At 40.3% G+C, this 15,310-nt stretch overlaps 1 protein-coding gene across 5 annotated transcripts in view; it reads right to left on the reverse strand.

Moving 5' to 3' along the window:
• Positions 1-384: 384 nt before the first annotated feature.
• Positions 385-15,310, reverse strand: part of kto (mediator complex subunit kohtalo) — a 62,965-nt gene continuing 48,039 nt past the window's right edge. For 4 of the 5 annotated variants that reach the window (XM_088267721.1, XM_088267718.1, XM_088267720.1 and 1 more), the window contains 10 exons: positions 14,757-14,896; positions 14,540-14,642; positions 13,376-13,471; positions 12,477-12,684; positions 11,751-11,928; positions 10,622-11,012; positions 9,866-10,249; positions 4,060-4,140; positions 3,174-3,275; positions 2,052-2,309 (listed from right to left, as the gene is read on the reverse strand). In XM_088267721.1, coding sequence (XP_088123847.1) covers positions 2,187-2,309; positions 3,174-3,275; positions 4,060-4,140; positions 9,866-10,249; positions 10,622-11,012; positions 11,751-11,928; positions 12,477-12,684; positions 13,376-13,471; positions 14,540-14,642; positions 14,757-14,896 — 1,806 coding nt within the window. In that variant the 3' untranslated portion in view covers positions 2,052-2,186. Of the gene's footprint in view, positions 2,310-3,173; positions 3,276-4,059; positions 4,141-9,865; positions 10,250-10,621; positions 11,013-11,750; positions 11,929-12,476; positions 12,685-13,375; positions 13,472-14,539; positions 14,643-14,756; positions 14,897-15,310 lie in introns of all 5 variants that reach the window. The other variant, XM_088267719.1, reaches the window with a different exon arrangement.

Consider the following 15,310-nt stretch of genomic DNA (forward strand, 5'->3'; position numbering starts at 1 on the left):
GAATCGAGAAACTCTGACTTAAAGAGTCCGCGACACTAACCATGGGACCACAATCCGACACTATAATAATTGCCTGACACTATAATAAAAACATTGCAAGGCCACACCCTTTTAATATGATATACATACTATAATATACATTGGATTGACTAAAAAAAATGGATTTTTCATTACAATGACAGTTAGTATTGTAGCAAGTTACAAACTAGCATTTTTACCGTGTGTCGCTTTCACTAAACATAAACACTAGTATGTATTCAAGTTATTATTCCGATATGCGTTGTGAGTGAGACGCAGATATATTTTGTCAGATTACAGGAGTTGCTAGATCAAAACACCCCACTTTTATTTTGTACCCGCACAAAATATTATTTGTCAGTATTATTTTTACAAATGTAAATATGAAAATTAAGCTACATTTTAAGCAAAAAACATTACAATGTCAGTACTTTGTCCAGAGAAATTTGAATCTTGAGTAATGCGTTGGGCAAACTGTGTTACAAACGCACAGTGGTCATTATCAAAGGCGTCACAGACCGTGGCAAATAAGAGTACAGTTGAAAAACTATAATTTTTATGGTCGGTTTTTGCTTCTAGTAATTCTCAATAGTAAAATCAAGAGAGATTGAAAATTATAGTTTCCACATAGATCATTGAATGGATATTTAAAGGTAAGTTTTCTTTATGTTTGCTTTAGGAAGTCAAACATAGGATAGGTTTGCATTCAAGTAACATTCAATTAAAGGGGGAATCTGTAAAATTTGCCCGCTTCCATGGTGTAATAGATAGCAAATTAGCTACCGTGCTGGAGGTCCCGGGTTCAATTCCCAGGGGGTGAAAATAAATATTAGTGATTTTAGACTCCGATATTTATTTAATACTACCCTGGACTGGTCCCTGAAGTGCAGGAGTGATCACTTTGCCTTCACGTAAGTAACAATCAAGATAAACCTGCGTCAATGCAATGCAGTGCCCTATGCACCAGTGGGTGCGGATAAGGGTAAGAAGAAGAATAAAATTCAGTAGAACCATTTTGATGTCCTGATTTACATTGAAAAAGCTCTACCTGCTGTCTTGTAATTCACACCAAATAAAAGGATAGTATAAATTGTGTTTGGCAGCAGCCAGAGGGTAAAAATTAAATATCTAAATTATTGCATAACCCACCATTAGTCCGTCATAAATATTAACTAAGAAGAAGTTGGTTTTTTTAGATTTTCTAGAATTGCTCACTATAATAGATAAAAATCAAAACATTAAATAAATAAGAATTATTTAATTTGTCAAATAATTAAATCAGGAATGTTGAGATAATGGCCGGGTGGGGTAAAGAAAGGGAAAAAAATTTAAAACAGCAATTAATTTTTGACTTATTGCTTTTTTGATTGGGACTGATTGTGTTTGGACAATATGAGAGATCAAAATTATTAGTTTTATTTATTCGGCTCAACAGAACGGGTTTTATATATTTATCTTAACTCTTACCACTCTGTAGGCCAGACATTCTGGCCCGTATGATTCTAATAGGCAGCTCCGTGGGCCACAATATCTGGCCCGGCGTAGGTATAACTTTGATCACTGATTTCTCTATCACCCAAGTATATTCTACCAAAAAATATTTCAGATAAATACAGTTAATCTTAATTAACATGGTCATACGAATTGCCAGTGTCCCAAAATTCGGTAGTGTAATGGCAAAGGGGTATATCTGTCGAATTTTTCATTATCTAAGTTTGTTCCACAAAATGTCTAAAATAGTGTATTCCATAATCTGGCTAAAGGATATAGCTGTAGTTGCAATACTTATTTAGTTTTAAGATTTGTGCATATCCATCCGAAAGAAATATTTGATTTCACAAGTTTGTTTTTGCTCTCCTGTAAAATTTGGTCTGAGACAGATATACCCTTTTGCCTTTACACTACTGAATTATGGAACCAAAATATTTATTTTAATGGTAGAAAAACGTCGCTTTTTTTATCAGTGTATGAGAAAGTTATGAGAAAAAATGGTCAGAGTGAAAAGGGTAAAATAAAAAGGAAAAAGTATAAAATGATAAAATATACAAGACCCGATAGAACAAGTCGCATGCTTGTTAGAGACTTTAATAGTGCCAAAGGTATTGCAAGTGGCACAGTGCGTGTTTTGATTTTTTCTATTTCGAATGTTGAATATGCGATATAGTCATTTAGTACGGAGGAGGCTGATACTGTCGCGACATCATGAGTCCCGAGGTCTGGTTTCCCTGTTGCAGTTGCTGCTGCTGTTGCTGCAGGGCGAGCATCTGTTGTCTCATGCGTTGTTGATTTTGCTGCAATATTTGGAAAACTCTAAAGTTCTGGCTAAATCTATTTTGTAAAACATTTGCATCAACTAAAAGTTTTAAAGTAAAAACACCAGCTAAGGGCGATTGTCCACTACCCGGAATTTGGCCGTCCGGCAGTCCGGTTTTGAAAAATGAGAGCGACTACGACAGTTTAGCGTGATCGAATTTACGTGCAACGTGTTCACGCACCGATCAAGAGCTCCGATCGGAAGAAAGATGGAGAAAAGCACAAGCCAATCATCGTTTTAAAACGCTAACTGACGTGCTGGACGGTAAAATTCCGTGTAATTTCGTGTAGTGGACAAACGCCCTAAATCAACACGTACTTAATGATAAAAAAATATAAATCCTAACAGATAAAAAGTTGAGACTGGATGCTCAATTTTTCTGGGAGTACAATAATTGATGTCCGACTTTCATTGGGGAGTGGGTTTTTTTTCACATAATTTTTTTTTTTACGAAATCTAAGTATTATGAAGATATAAATTATGTAAAAATAATAAAATAAAGAAGTCACTACCTCTAGGTTTTATTTTATGTTAAAATTACTTACAAACATCCACAGATGTTATTGCTATACAAGTTACACCATACCAACTGACAGACGGACTTTGACGTTCATTAACGTGGATCCCTTTTAAGGAAAATTCGCACCGACATTCGTTTTTGTCCATACTCCCGGAAATATTAATAAGGAACTCATTTCCTCAAATATGAGTGATATCTTGTACACATAATGAATACGCTTTATACGAGTGAATCTAAATTAGGGTTGACATATTTCCTTGAGACTATTTATTTCACTAAAAACTTTTTTGATTTTGATAACAATAAAGAATGCATATTAACCTGTTGGAACTGCTGACTCTGCTGGTTGGGCATGGCTCCTCGGGGGTACGGGGGAGCGGGTCCGCCCATTCCGCCAACACCCATGGGTACATTGGACCCCTGCTGGATTGCAAAACATTCAAATAACAAAACATTTTTAAGACAAAAAATATTAAGTATTGTTTAGAAAAATATGCATAACTTCTTAGCTTCAGCCTTCTTCTTGTGTTCAGTATTAAACAAAGGCCCCACTCTTGGACTTTCACAGTGCAAAATATGCATAATCAGGATTAAATAAACCTTGCATTATTTTTCGGTATAAGTAGGGACTAAATAATATTGCCCACTTCCGTAATAGTCAGGGGGATTGGTTACCATGCTGAAGGCCTTAGGTTCGATTCCCAATTTTTTCAGCCAAATGCTGGGTCATAAGCCTTGAGATAATCAGACTTCCATCTTCATTTGTATATAAATGATAGATCAAGTTGGAGCACATATAATCTTCTCTTCTTTTGTTTGTGTCATGTCAGGTTCCCCTGACATTGACTATCACTTGAGAGTAATTGTCCTTGTCTTGGGAAGGGTTAAACAGCACCTCGACAGTCCTAATCCCCGTCCAATCTCGTATATTCCAAAGTTAGGAGATCTGTCTTCTGCTCACACCTAGTCGACCCTCCCTTTTGCCTTTTATGATTAATTGCAATAGCTTGTACTTCTCTCCTCTCAGCACATGCCCCAGATAGGACACCTTCCGGACCTTGATATTAGTCAGCAACAACTGTCTCCCTGCTCTTGCTCTTTGGAGCACATTTGCATTGCTGACCATATCGGTCCATGGAACGCGTAGCATTTTACATTTATATACATTAAAACAACATACTAGTAGAGATTTGGGAAGCTACCGTACCTGCATGTATTGAGGCCTCGTGTTCTGGCGCTGTTGCGCCAAGTAGGCTGCTTCCTGAGCTCCCCTTCCCCCCATCATACTCTGGGGAATAATAACGTATTAACCTTCGTTTAGTCACGCGGCAGACCTCGGGACCAGTTTTTTGACACCACCATTAATTATATTAAATATGTTTATTTTTAAAATAATTTATGTAAGTGTCCAATCCAGCAATATCCGCCATCTAGTCCAATTTGGCATGTGACAAATGCCAAAACATATTTACTGGGATAGTTGCAATTATGTATCTGGTGACGGCACATATCAAAAGTTTTGACTGGCAATTTTTTCACAAAATACATATTTTTTTGAATATTCTTCTTAACAATTTAAATGAAATTAAAGATATTCTTTGGTTATATTTTTCTTTTAAGAAATATTTTTGTTCTTATTATGCATACAAATAATTCAATTTATTTCTATTTTTGTAGGCCTAAGCAGCCCGTTATTAAAATGGGTATCAAGTTGTGGTAGATTGGATTCGAACTCAGAAACTCTGACTCGGTGACATTAACCACGGGACTGCAACCCGGTATATTGACATACTTACATATTATTATATTTAATACATGTATGTAGTGAATACAAATATTTTATTTTTAAATTTCTTATTTTATTTATTTTTTCGGCATTTACTTTGTTGTAAGACATGTTAAAATTTGAAGGACACACTTGTTTTTATACCACTTTATTAATGACTACTAGTTTCAGAAGCTAAACTTCCATAGTCAGGTCTGAATAATACCTTATGTAATTATTCAGATCTGACAATGGAAGTTTAGCTTCCGAAACTAGTAGGCATTAATTAACTCTAGTGGTATAAAAACAAGTGTTTCCTTAATCATTTTAAATTTCTTAATTTGGTGGTTAAGTCCCGTCTGGATTGAAAAATTAGCATGTTACCAAATGAAGGCTAAAAAAGAACATGACAAATCGCTCACTCCTTTTAAGAAGGTCATAAATAATAAAACTTGATTTTTCAGAACGTTTTTAAAGTTTAAAAATATAATACGACGTAATTAAAATAAATATCAAGCCACTTATGGAACTTTTTAATGTGCAACAGATCTTTTTAGGTAAAACCTGAAGGTTTTTCCTCCATTTGAAAAATATTGAATATTAAAAAAAAAATACTAAACAATACCCTTTCTTCAAAATGCAAAAACAACACTTTCTGCCATGTAGCAGGTAAATATTAAGTTAAAAATATGCCTCTTTTGCTGGGATATAGTACATTCTCTGGGCATTCCGAAAACATGCACAACTGAAAATTGACATTCTTGAAAGGAGTGAGTGAAATAACATCACACCTCTGTATATATTTTGATTGGCTATATTAAACCAGCTCCGTTAATGTTAACTATAAGGAAAAAAGCATATAAACATATTCTCCTATCTCAATGACAAAGTGACAAAATGACTTAGTGAAGTTGCTAAAGTGAATTTTTTTTCGACTGATAAAGTCGGGTACAAAACCTATCTGCTAAAGTTTAACGGATCCAATATGGAGTTTTTGTGGCAGCTGATTCTCGACCATCCTGCAATTTGACAAATAAATTATAAAATATCTGTCAGTACTTGGAAAGAGGCTTAATAAATAGTTATCTATGAATGATAGTATATACTATTAGACAAAGTCGACAATTGGAGAGTAGAATCCAATGACAACCATTTGAGTGATCATAACCCCATTTATTTTGAAATTTCTTCAAATATACAAAACCCCACGGAAAACAAGACAGCAATCTACAATACAAAAAAAGCCAACTGGGACAAATTTTCAAACAGAATCCAAAGTAAATTAAGGGTTAAAAATATAACGGAAAAGTCCTTCTTTGAATTAAGCAACTCACTTGAATTAGAGAAGAACATTAAAACAATTATGCAAATTGTAAGCGAGTCGTGTAAAGCTAGTATACCGATCAGGAAACCCTCTTCAAGGAAACCTTGTCCATGGTGGAATGCTGAACTCGACAAGCTCAAAAAAGAAGCTACTAAATGTAGGCACAGGCTTCAGAACTCGGGAAGACTCCGTAGAGAGACGAAAACGCTCCCAGAGTATCTCGAGGCTAAACATGCCTACAAAATAGCTATCGAAAAAGCCAAAACAGAGTCATGGAAAATTTATTGCGCGTCGCAAAACAGAGAAACCGCCTGGTCTGCAATTCACAGAGTGCTGGTCAACCGAAACCGGACCACTCCATTATCGACGCTAAAAGATGGCAGCCAGTACTTAGCTTCGGCTGCGGAAAGTGCTCAGCGACTCTTAGAGATATTTTTTCCGGACGACAACACACAGTCAGAAACACGTGAACAAATCAAAATCAGGCGGTTCGCAGAAGTCATACCTTATACAGAAAACGACCCGTTATTTACGGTGGAGGAGATTGAGGACATATTATTGAACATCAATCCGGAGAAGGCGCCCGGCGAAGATCACTTCACCGCGGACATCTGCCTTCACTTCTTCAACGCAGACAGGTCATTAGTATTAGGTATGTACAACGCATGTCTCAGACTGAACCACTTCCCGATTCCATGGAAAACAGCGAGGATCATAGTCATACCCAAACCAGGTAAGGACGACCTTCAAGATATTAAGTCCTACAGACCGATCGGACTCATTTCGGTGTTTGGAAAAGTACTCGAAAAGATGATGATCAATCGGATTAACTGGCATTTTCATTGTAACGGTAAGTTAAGTCCGAAACAATATGGATTCACACCCCAAAAATCGACAGAGGATGCTCTCAATGCCTCAGTCAAGGTTATCAGGACGGCACTGCAAGACAAGAAAATGATCGTCGCGATTTCGCTTGACATACGGGGAGCTTTCGATAATGCCTGGTGGCCATTTTTAATGTGCCAACTTAGCAGTAAAAAGTGTCCTAGGAACTTGTTCTTGCTGGTGAAAAGTTATCATCAACAGAGGAAAGTCGTGTTGTCACATTTTGATGCAACTCTCGAGAAGGTCACGACCAAAGGATGCGTTCAGGGATCTTCCTGCGGACCGAGCTTCTGGAACTACATCTTGGATGATGTACTCCAGAAAGACTTGGGCCAGGGGGTAGAACTGAGGGCATTCGCGGACGACCTTCTCTTGACGGCTGTGGCCGACAGCACGACGGATCTCGAGATAATGACGGATAACGCCCTGAAAACCATCACTACATGGGGAATTAAGGCCAAACTCCATTTTGCAGAAGATAAAACGAACGCGATGTTTATTACCAGACGAAAGGACCGCCAGCCGGAAATATACATGAACGGAGTCCGGTTGCAATTCGTAGACCATTTCAAGGTTTTGGGCCTCACCATAGACCGCAACCTAAATTGGTCTAAACACGTTGACAACGTTTGCAAAAAAGCAGCTGGCATCACGAACAAACTCTTGAGAGCCGCCAAACCGACATGGGGAGCGTCACCGGAAGTTATGCAGCAAATATATATAGGCGCTGTAGAACCTCTGATAACATATGCCTCAAGCGTGTGGGTGGAAGCGGTTCGCAAGAAAGTCATCAGAAAGAAACTGGACTCCATGCAAAGACATATTGCTATCAGGTCATGCAAAGGATACAGGACAATCTCCCTTGTTTCAGCTCAGGTTTTAAGTGGATTTATGCCACTCGATCTGAGGATTAGGGAGCTTGCTGAGGCATACGCAGTCAAGAAAAGCCTTATCTTGCAGGACCTGCCGGAAGACAGATTCTACCAGGGAGTCGGAGACTACTTCTCCCTCCCTCATCCAGCTGAACGACTTTCCATAGATCACGGCTACGATGACCAGACTCTACCTGGGACATTGCAGGAAGAGTTGAGGATCTTCACCGATGGTAGTCTCTTGAACGGCAAAGTAGGTGCAGCTTTTGTACCCTTCGATGGCGTGAGAGAGCTGCCTTCGAGGAAGTTGAAACTCGACGACTTCTGTTCTGTGTTCCAGGCGGAACTTTATGCGATCAAAGAAGCCTTGTTTTATGTTTTGAAAAAACCCCCAAACAGATGGAAGCAGATAACGATCCTGACAGACTGTAAATCTGGCGTCCACGCAATAGCGGACCGAAATTCGATCAACCCTATTGTCATGGACATCAGAACAGATATTCAAAAGTTAAGATGCAGACACCAGAATGTGTATATCGGCTGGATAAGGGGTCACTGCGGTATCCTAGGGAACGAAAAGGCGGATGAAAAGGCCCGGGAGGCAACACTCAAGAAGACTGCCCCTGACTATGCCAACTTCCCGCTAAGTTTTGCCAAAAGGAAAATTAGAAGCAGGACCCTCCAACTCTGGAACGATCGTTATTTGAACGAAACCACCGGAAAGGTAACCAAAATGTTCTTACCAACCATTTTCCATGCCTTTGATTTCAGGAGACTGCAGAAACCTGGCTTTGAGCTCACTCAAATCCTTACGGGTCACGGTGGGTTCATGAGCTACCTACATCGTTTCAAGATCTCCGAGATCGACAGCTGTACGTGTGATGATGAGACACCTCAAGATGTCCCTCACCTGTTGATGCTTTGCCCCCTTTTCAGCTTTCAAAGACAACAGCTGGAGGCGCGTTGCAGGAGCCTGGGTGAGGATCTATCCAACATCGAATCCGTGATAGTTCATAAGGAATTGTCACGAGAGGTAGTATCATACATGATAAAAATAGTGAAGGACATTGGTAACATAAACCAAAGTAGGATACAAAATGCCGAACCCTCTTCTAGTGGAACGGAAGGTCTGCTGATGACAGTCAACAGTCCGCCTTCTCCTGAGGAGTTTTACGTGGTTTCCTCCCAGCAATGAGCAAATGCAGAGAAGTTCCTATTTGACCCACACTAGATGATCCCTCCCGTTCCCAACACAGATTCAAATAAAAACATATTTAATTAGCTAGAAGAAACAAAAATCCACTAAATGATCTATAAACCTTGTACATAATAAGCAAGGTAAATAATAAATGCAATTCCCATCTAAAAAAAAAAAAAAAAGTATATACTATTTATTATTATAACGGCCTAGAGATGTGAAGATGATGAACATACTAAACATGACTGGCTAGATGGTTAATTCCTTTTGAATATATACATCTTAATAACATTAACGGAGTGGTTGTAGAATAGCACAATTTTTTTATTATTTTTTTTACAATATTTAATACAATACCGCAATTTGTATAATTATATTTCTTGATGAACGCCTCACTAAGCATAGCTCGTGACGAGATGTTCAATTGCATTTTTTTTTAAATAAAAGAGAATATATATATTTAGATAATATAAGCAATACAACACAAAACAAAGTATATTATTTATTGATTCGGCACTAACTTTGTGGAATGACATGATTATTTTATTAAAATTAAACACTTGAATAATCCACTTAATCGAGTTTTATTTTTATTTACGACTAGTTTCGAAAACGACAATTGTTTTCATCTTCTGGTACAAATAAAAAATTTAATTTAATTTGTACCAGAAGATGAAAACAATTGTCGTTTTCGAAACTAGTCGCAAATAAAAATAAAACTCGATTAAGTGGATTATTCAAGTGTTTAATTTTAATAAAACAAAACAAAGTAAATTGATAAAAACAAAATTATAAAAGTTATAAATTTTATAACTTTTATTAAATGGTCATTAGGCATTATATTGCTTAAATTCGTTGGTCAATTTATCAATGTAGAATTTTTTAATATAAATAAGTACAGTATAGGGTTACCAGGAAAGGAATTGGAGGGAATGAGGTAGGAATAATAGACTGGATAGTCTCCTTTACCTGCTGGAATGACTGTTGATTGGGGAATCCCCCCATGACGCCCCCCGGTCCCTGTCCGCCCATGGCGCCCGCCTGGCTGGTCATGGGCCCCATGCCGCCCATCTGGTTCACGGCCTGCCCCATCTGCCCCATGCCCTGCCCCATCTGCCCGACGCCCTGCACCATGCCCTGCCCCATCTGGCCCACGCCCTGCCCCATCTGCCCCACGGCCTGGCCCACCTGCCCCATCCCCTGGCCGACCTGCCCCATCCCCTGGCCCATCTGGCCCACGCCCTGGCCCATCTGGCCCCCTTGGCCCATCTGGTTGACCCCCTGGCTCATCTGGCCGACCGGCTGGCCCATTTGGTTTACCGGCCCCATCTGGTTCACTGCTTGGCCCATATTCTAGAAAAAAATATGTTTTCAAATATATATTCTGTTTCCATTTATCACACTTCTTTCACGATATATACGAGGGGTGTTTTTAACACACTAAGGGGGGGAAAGGTATTTCTACCCGTTTGGTCGATTGATGCTTAAAGACGGAAGGATATTTTTACCATCTGCGCAGGCCTCATTTCAATGTCAGAAAATAATGAATTATTTAGTCTTTTTACATGAATATAATGTACTAATCACTTTGTTAAAGTCTAAACTATATGTACACAATTATCAAATCCCGAAGCCAACACCCGTCCAAAATGTGTTAAGAGCAAACAGGAATCATATTTTTGGATTGTTATTTAAAATAAATAAATAAAAGGACTTTAAGCAAACCTGTCCCATTGCCTGTCCCATCTGTTGGGCCATCACTCCCTGCTGCCCGATGGGCCCTTGCTGCCCTCCCTGCATCATCTGCTGCCCGCCGTACCCGGCGCCGCCGTACCCCTGCCCCATGCCGTACTGCTGCCCGCCAAACATCTGCCCACCCTGGCCGCCGCCCATGCCGCCCATCTGGCCCATTTGCCCCGGGCCCATCTGCCCCATCTGGCCGGGGCCCATCTGCCCCGGCCCCATCTGCCCGGGTCCCATCTGGCCCGGACCCATCTGGCCGGGTCCCATTTGGTTCGGGCCCATCTGGCCCATGCCGCCCATTTGGTTGCCCATCTGTCCCATCTGGTTGGGTCCCATTTGACCCATTTGTCCACCCATTTGGGGCATTTGTGCCCTGAAAAGATAAGTGATTATTGATTATTGTGACAATAAATCAAATGCTACTAATAGAAGATAAGCCGGTAGAACCAGAACCTCTCTAATCTCCAATAAGAGAAGTTGTTAATATATTCTTCAAAAGGTGCTATAGCTAGTTTCAGGTTTTGGCATTCATCATGTTCCAAGCTAGGACACAAAATGCCGAGCTCTCTTCTAGAGGAAAGGAAGGTTTGCTAACGACAGTCAACAGTCTGGCTTCTCCTGAGGAGTTTTACGTCGTTTCGCCCCAGCAATGAGCAAATGCTGAGAAGTTCCTGATTGGCCCACACTAGGTTATCCCTCTTGTTCCCAACATAGATTAAAATAAAACGTCTTTTTTTTTAGTTAGAAGAAACAGAAATCCACTTAACCTGTTAACCGGGCGGGACGCATAAATACGTCAAACGTAAACAATATCGGGTACGGGTAGGACATATGAATACGTCCTTGAAATATATGTTGCGCCCTGGAACGGGCGAGACGTATATTTTTTGAACAACAAAGGTATTAGTCATCCATACATGTCTTGACATGAATTTAAGACATGGAGTGAATCAGTATTCGCGCCCGTTACAAGTTGCGTAATTGGACAGCGGACCGCCCGGTTAACAGGTTAATGATCTTATAAACCTTGTACATAATGAGCAAGGTATATAATTTTTTTTATTCCCATCTAAAAAACAAACTAGTAAACAGTATGCATTATTTTCCTTACCCTGGTTGTCCCATGGGGTGCATGGGTCGGGGTTGCTGCCGTGCGTAGGGTGCTCCTCTGTGCGGACCGGCCATCTGCTGAGAGAAGGCTGCACCACCCAGAGGCTGCCTCTGTCGCAGCATATTGGACAGCGCCTGCTTGGATTGGTTGACTGGCGGACGTTCGAATCTTCCCACCGCTGTTACAGAAAAAAAAGACAAATAAGTAATTGAGTAGTTTTATCATAAAGGTCATTTCTAAAAGAGATTGCTTTTCCGGTTTTCTTGTTTTATAAATTTAAATGTAAGTTATAACACCAAGATAGAGCTTCTCAGGGTCTACTCCATTTTTCTCTATGCTGCTGAAACATGGACCATAAAAGCAGCAGAAAGGAGAAAAATTGACACGAATTGCGAACTCCGTGGACAGCTGAACGTACCAACGAGTCCATTCATCAGGAGTTACACTTGGATGCTTTGACCCTGGCCAATATCTCTACATGACGGATTCTTCAGTTCTTTGCCTGGATAACCTGGAACGACTGGTTGGGATTGGTAGCCTGGAGAGGAAGATCCCCTACACGATGGACCGATCAAGTTAAGACAGCAGCAGGCACCTCTATGGTTAGAGCGCTACGTGCAGCACAGTCAAGGGGTAACTGGAGAAGAGTCATTGCATCCACAAGGGTCACAACCCTCAGTAATCAGGAGTAAGACGGAGCAGAAGAAATATAAATGAATTTCCTACCTTGCTGGCCATAGTATCCTTGTTGCTGGAACCACTGTTGCTGCGGGGGTTGCTGGTAGGCCTGTGGACCCGCGGGGCCCGGGCCCCCCTGACCCATGGGAGGCCCGGGGCCCATCTGTGGGCCCGCGGTACCCATGGCGGGCTGCCCCGGAGCGGGACACATGCCCCCCGGAGGATACAGCACGTTGTTACCCAGATTTCCAGGCACCTAGACAAGACGGTCAAGTAAGAAATCTGTTTATGTATTAAATGTTAAATCAAACACTGGTTTTTTGAGTCGACTAAGTTGTATTTTATTGTTAAAAAAAAACATAAAAATCAATGTTGTGACAGTTGTTTCGCCTAGTTATGGCCTTTTTAAACCGTTTGAAAATGCCATAACTAGGCAAATCAAATGTCACAAAATTGATTTTCATGTGCTTTTTTAACAATAAAACACAACTTAGTAGACTCAAAAAATCAGTGTTTGATTTAACATTTAATACATAAATTAAAATGGAGTTCTACAAATTAAACGCTAAATCTATATATAAGTAAAAAATCATTTAGAATCATATAGAAATCAAAATAGACCAAGGTAAAAGATGTAGTTCAAAGTAACGCGGAACTGGGCAGGTCATGTGGCACGAATATTTGAGGATAGATGGACGAAGCAAGTACTTGACTGGAGGCCTAGAAGTGTGGGTAGGCCCCAAGACAAGATGGTCAGATGACATTAAAAAAGTGGCGGGCCTGCACTGGAAGAGAGTCCCGTCCAACAGAGAACTGTGGAAGTCCAAGAGAGAGGCCTTTGTTCAATACTGGGCACAAGAAGAAGGCTGAAGTATATACGTAAGTAAAAAAGTAAGACAAAAAGACTGGAATTCAGGATTTCAGAGGAGCCTTAAGTACCAACTCACCGGTGTGTTTGCTTTATTCTTCCTTGGCTTTCTTCCTCTCACACGACCTCTGCCTACCCCTGTGGGGCTTTGATCCAAGGATCCGGAATCCAGTCCCTAAAATAAAATCATTAAATGAAATAATAATATAATATTTAGGTCCCGTGGTTAGTGTCGCGTACTGATTCAGAGTTTCCGGCCCTGGGCCCAACCTACCACAATTTGATTCCTATGTTTAACAACGAGCCACTAAGGCCTCCAAAAATAGAATGAAACTGAAATATTTGTGTACATAAAACAAATATTTCCTAACATCTCAATATAGATGAAGAAGAAAATGGAAGTCTGGGTATTTACAGGGTTTACGCCCTGCAATAGTACTAGTAAATTGAACCAATCGATCCCACAGGGCTGATCCATCAGGCCTTCAGTACATGCCAAGAGTCCCAAAGGTTTATCCATCAGCCTGTACGTTGCTAGCATGCTAAAGTAAACTGGAATACTAATTTATAATTTGAGAGTAATCTTCTTCCTTGCTCCATACCGACTTATCGTCTTTGTAGACTGTTGGAGTCAGCTCTCCTCGTCCTCAGGTTGTAGGTCCTTCTATCATATACAACGTCACCTAGGTCATGCCTTTGAATCATGTTATCTTTCTGTAGCATACATGAATTTTTTGGTCTTCCTCTAGATGTCTTTCGAGGAAGATTCATGGCGATCGCCTGGTTTACAATATGTTCAGGTTCTCTACGTCCTATGTGCCTATACCATACTTTACTATTGATATCAGTTACAGCCAGGCTTCCACGAATGCGTGAACTCTTTATTTCATCTCCAAGGGACACTCCAGCTGACCATCTTCGAAAGCTTCGCATTTCAGCAGTAAACTGGAATACTATGCTAGTATAAATAATAGTCCGCATCCCTAGTGTAATGGTCAGCTCCCTCGGTTATCAAACTGGAGGTCCCGGGTTTGATTCCCAGAGGGGGTTAAATAAATATAAGTGTTATCACTCTAATATTTATTCAATATTACCCTGGACTGGTACCTGAAGCGGAGGGCTGCTCAACTTTCCTTCATGTGTCAACAATCAAAATGACACTGCGTTTATATGATGCAGTGTCCTATGCACCATCGGGTGCGGATAAAGGTTGAAGAATGAAGAATAAATAATAAAGACTTACAGGTTTTTCTGGAGGAGGGTCTAGATCTTCCGGCGGCAAGTTCAGAGGCTCCAGATAGTAGCTTGCCGGCTTCACGAGGCAATGAGTGTGATAGCGTAGCAATCTGAAATAAATATTTGCAAAATTCAAACATTTGTATAACTGAAAATGGGGCAGAAATTGTAACAATATAATACTCAATTACAAAACAAGTGTTTTATTTAGAATCGATTATAACCTGTGTGTGTGCTCATAGGTGAGGGGCTTCCTATCCATCTTAGTGGCTCCGAACCAGGCCCATGACAGCGGTGCTGGAGACCTTCCAACTTCCACCACTTCCCACGCGGATACTCGCTGCTTGTCCGATAGTCTCAGGCCCTGACAAGTCAAATTTAACAGTAAATACATTTAATTTATTAAAAATACCAATACACACAGGGTAGGAAGTAGGGTTTGTTAAGGATAAGGTATAGTAGGCACTGGTCCTGTTTCTATATGGAACGCGAGTGATCCAGGGCAGGCACTGCTTTTCTGCCTATATAGAATGCACGCCTCTGCATATGACATATGAATGGAAATCGGACTTATACTCGGTGAAGACCAAAATTCCGCCTATACAATGCTTGCATTGCTCCTGTTTTCTTATACGGCTGTGAAACATGGCACCTCACAAGGGCCCAGAGCAGCCGTGTACTTAGCTTTGAGAAAAGGTGTCTGCGAATAATTTAAGGCGTGCGGTGGTTCGACTTTGTGAGGAATGAAGAGATAAGGCGTAGGACGCAGCAAATTTTG

The sequence above is a fragment of the Brachycentrus maculatus genome, unplaced genomic scaffold (genome assembly GCF_059751285.1).
Source record: "Brachycentrus maculatus isolate JH-2025_06_01 unplaced genomic scaffold, ASM5975128v1 h1tg000303l, whole genome shotgun sequence".
Classification (NCBI taxonomy): Eukaryota; Metazoa; Arthropoda; class Insecta; order Trichoptera; family Brachycentridae; genus Brachycentrus; species Brachycentrus maculatus.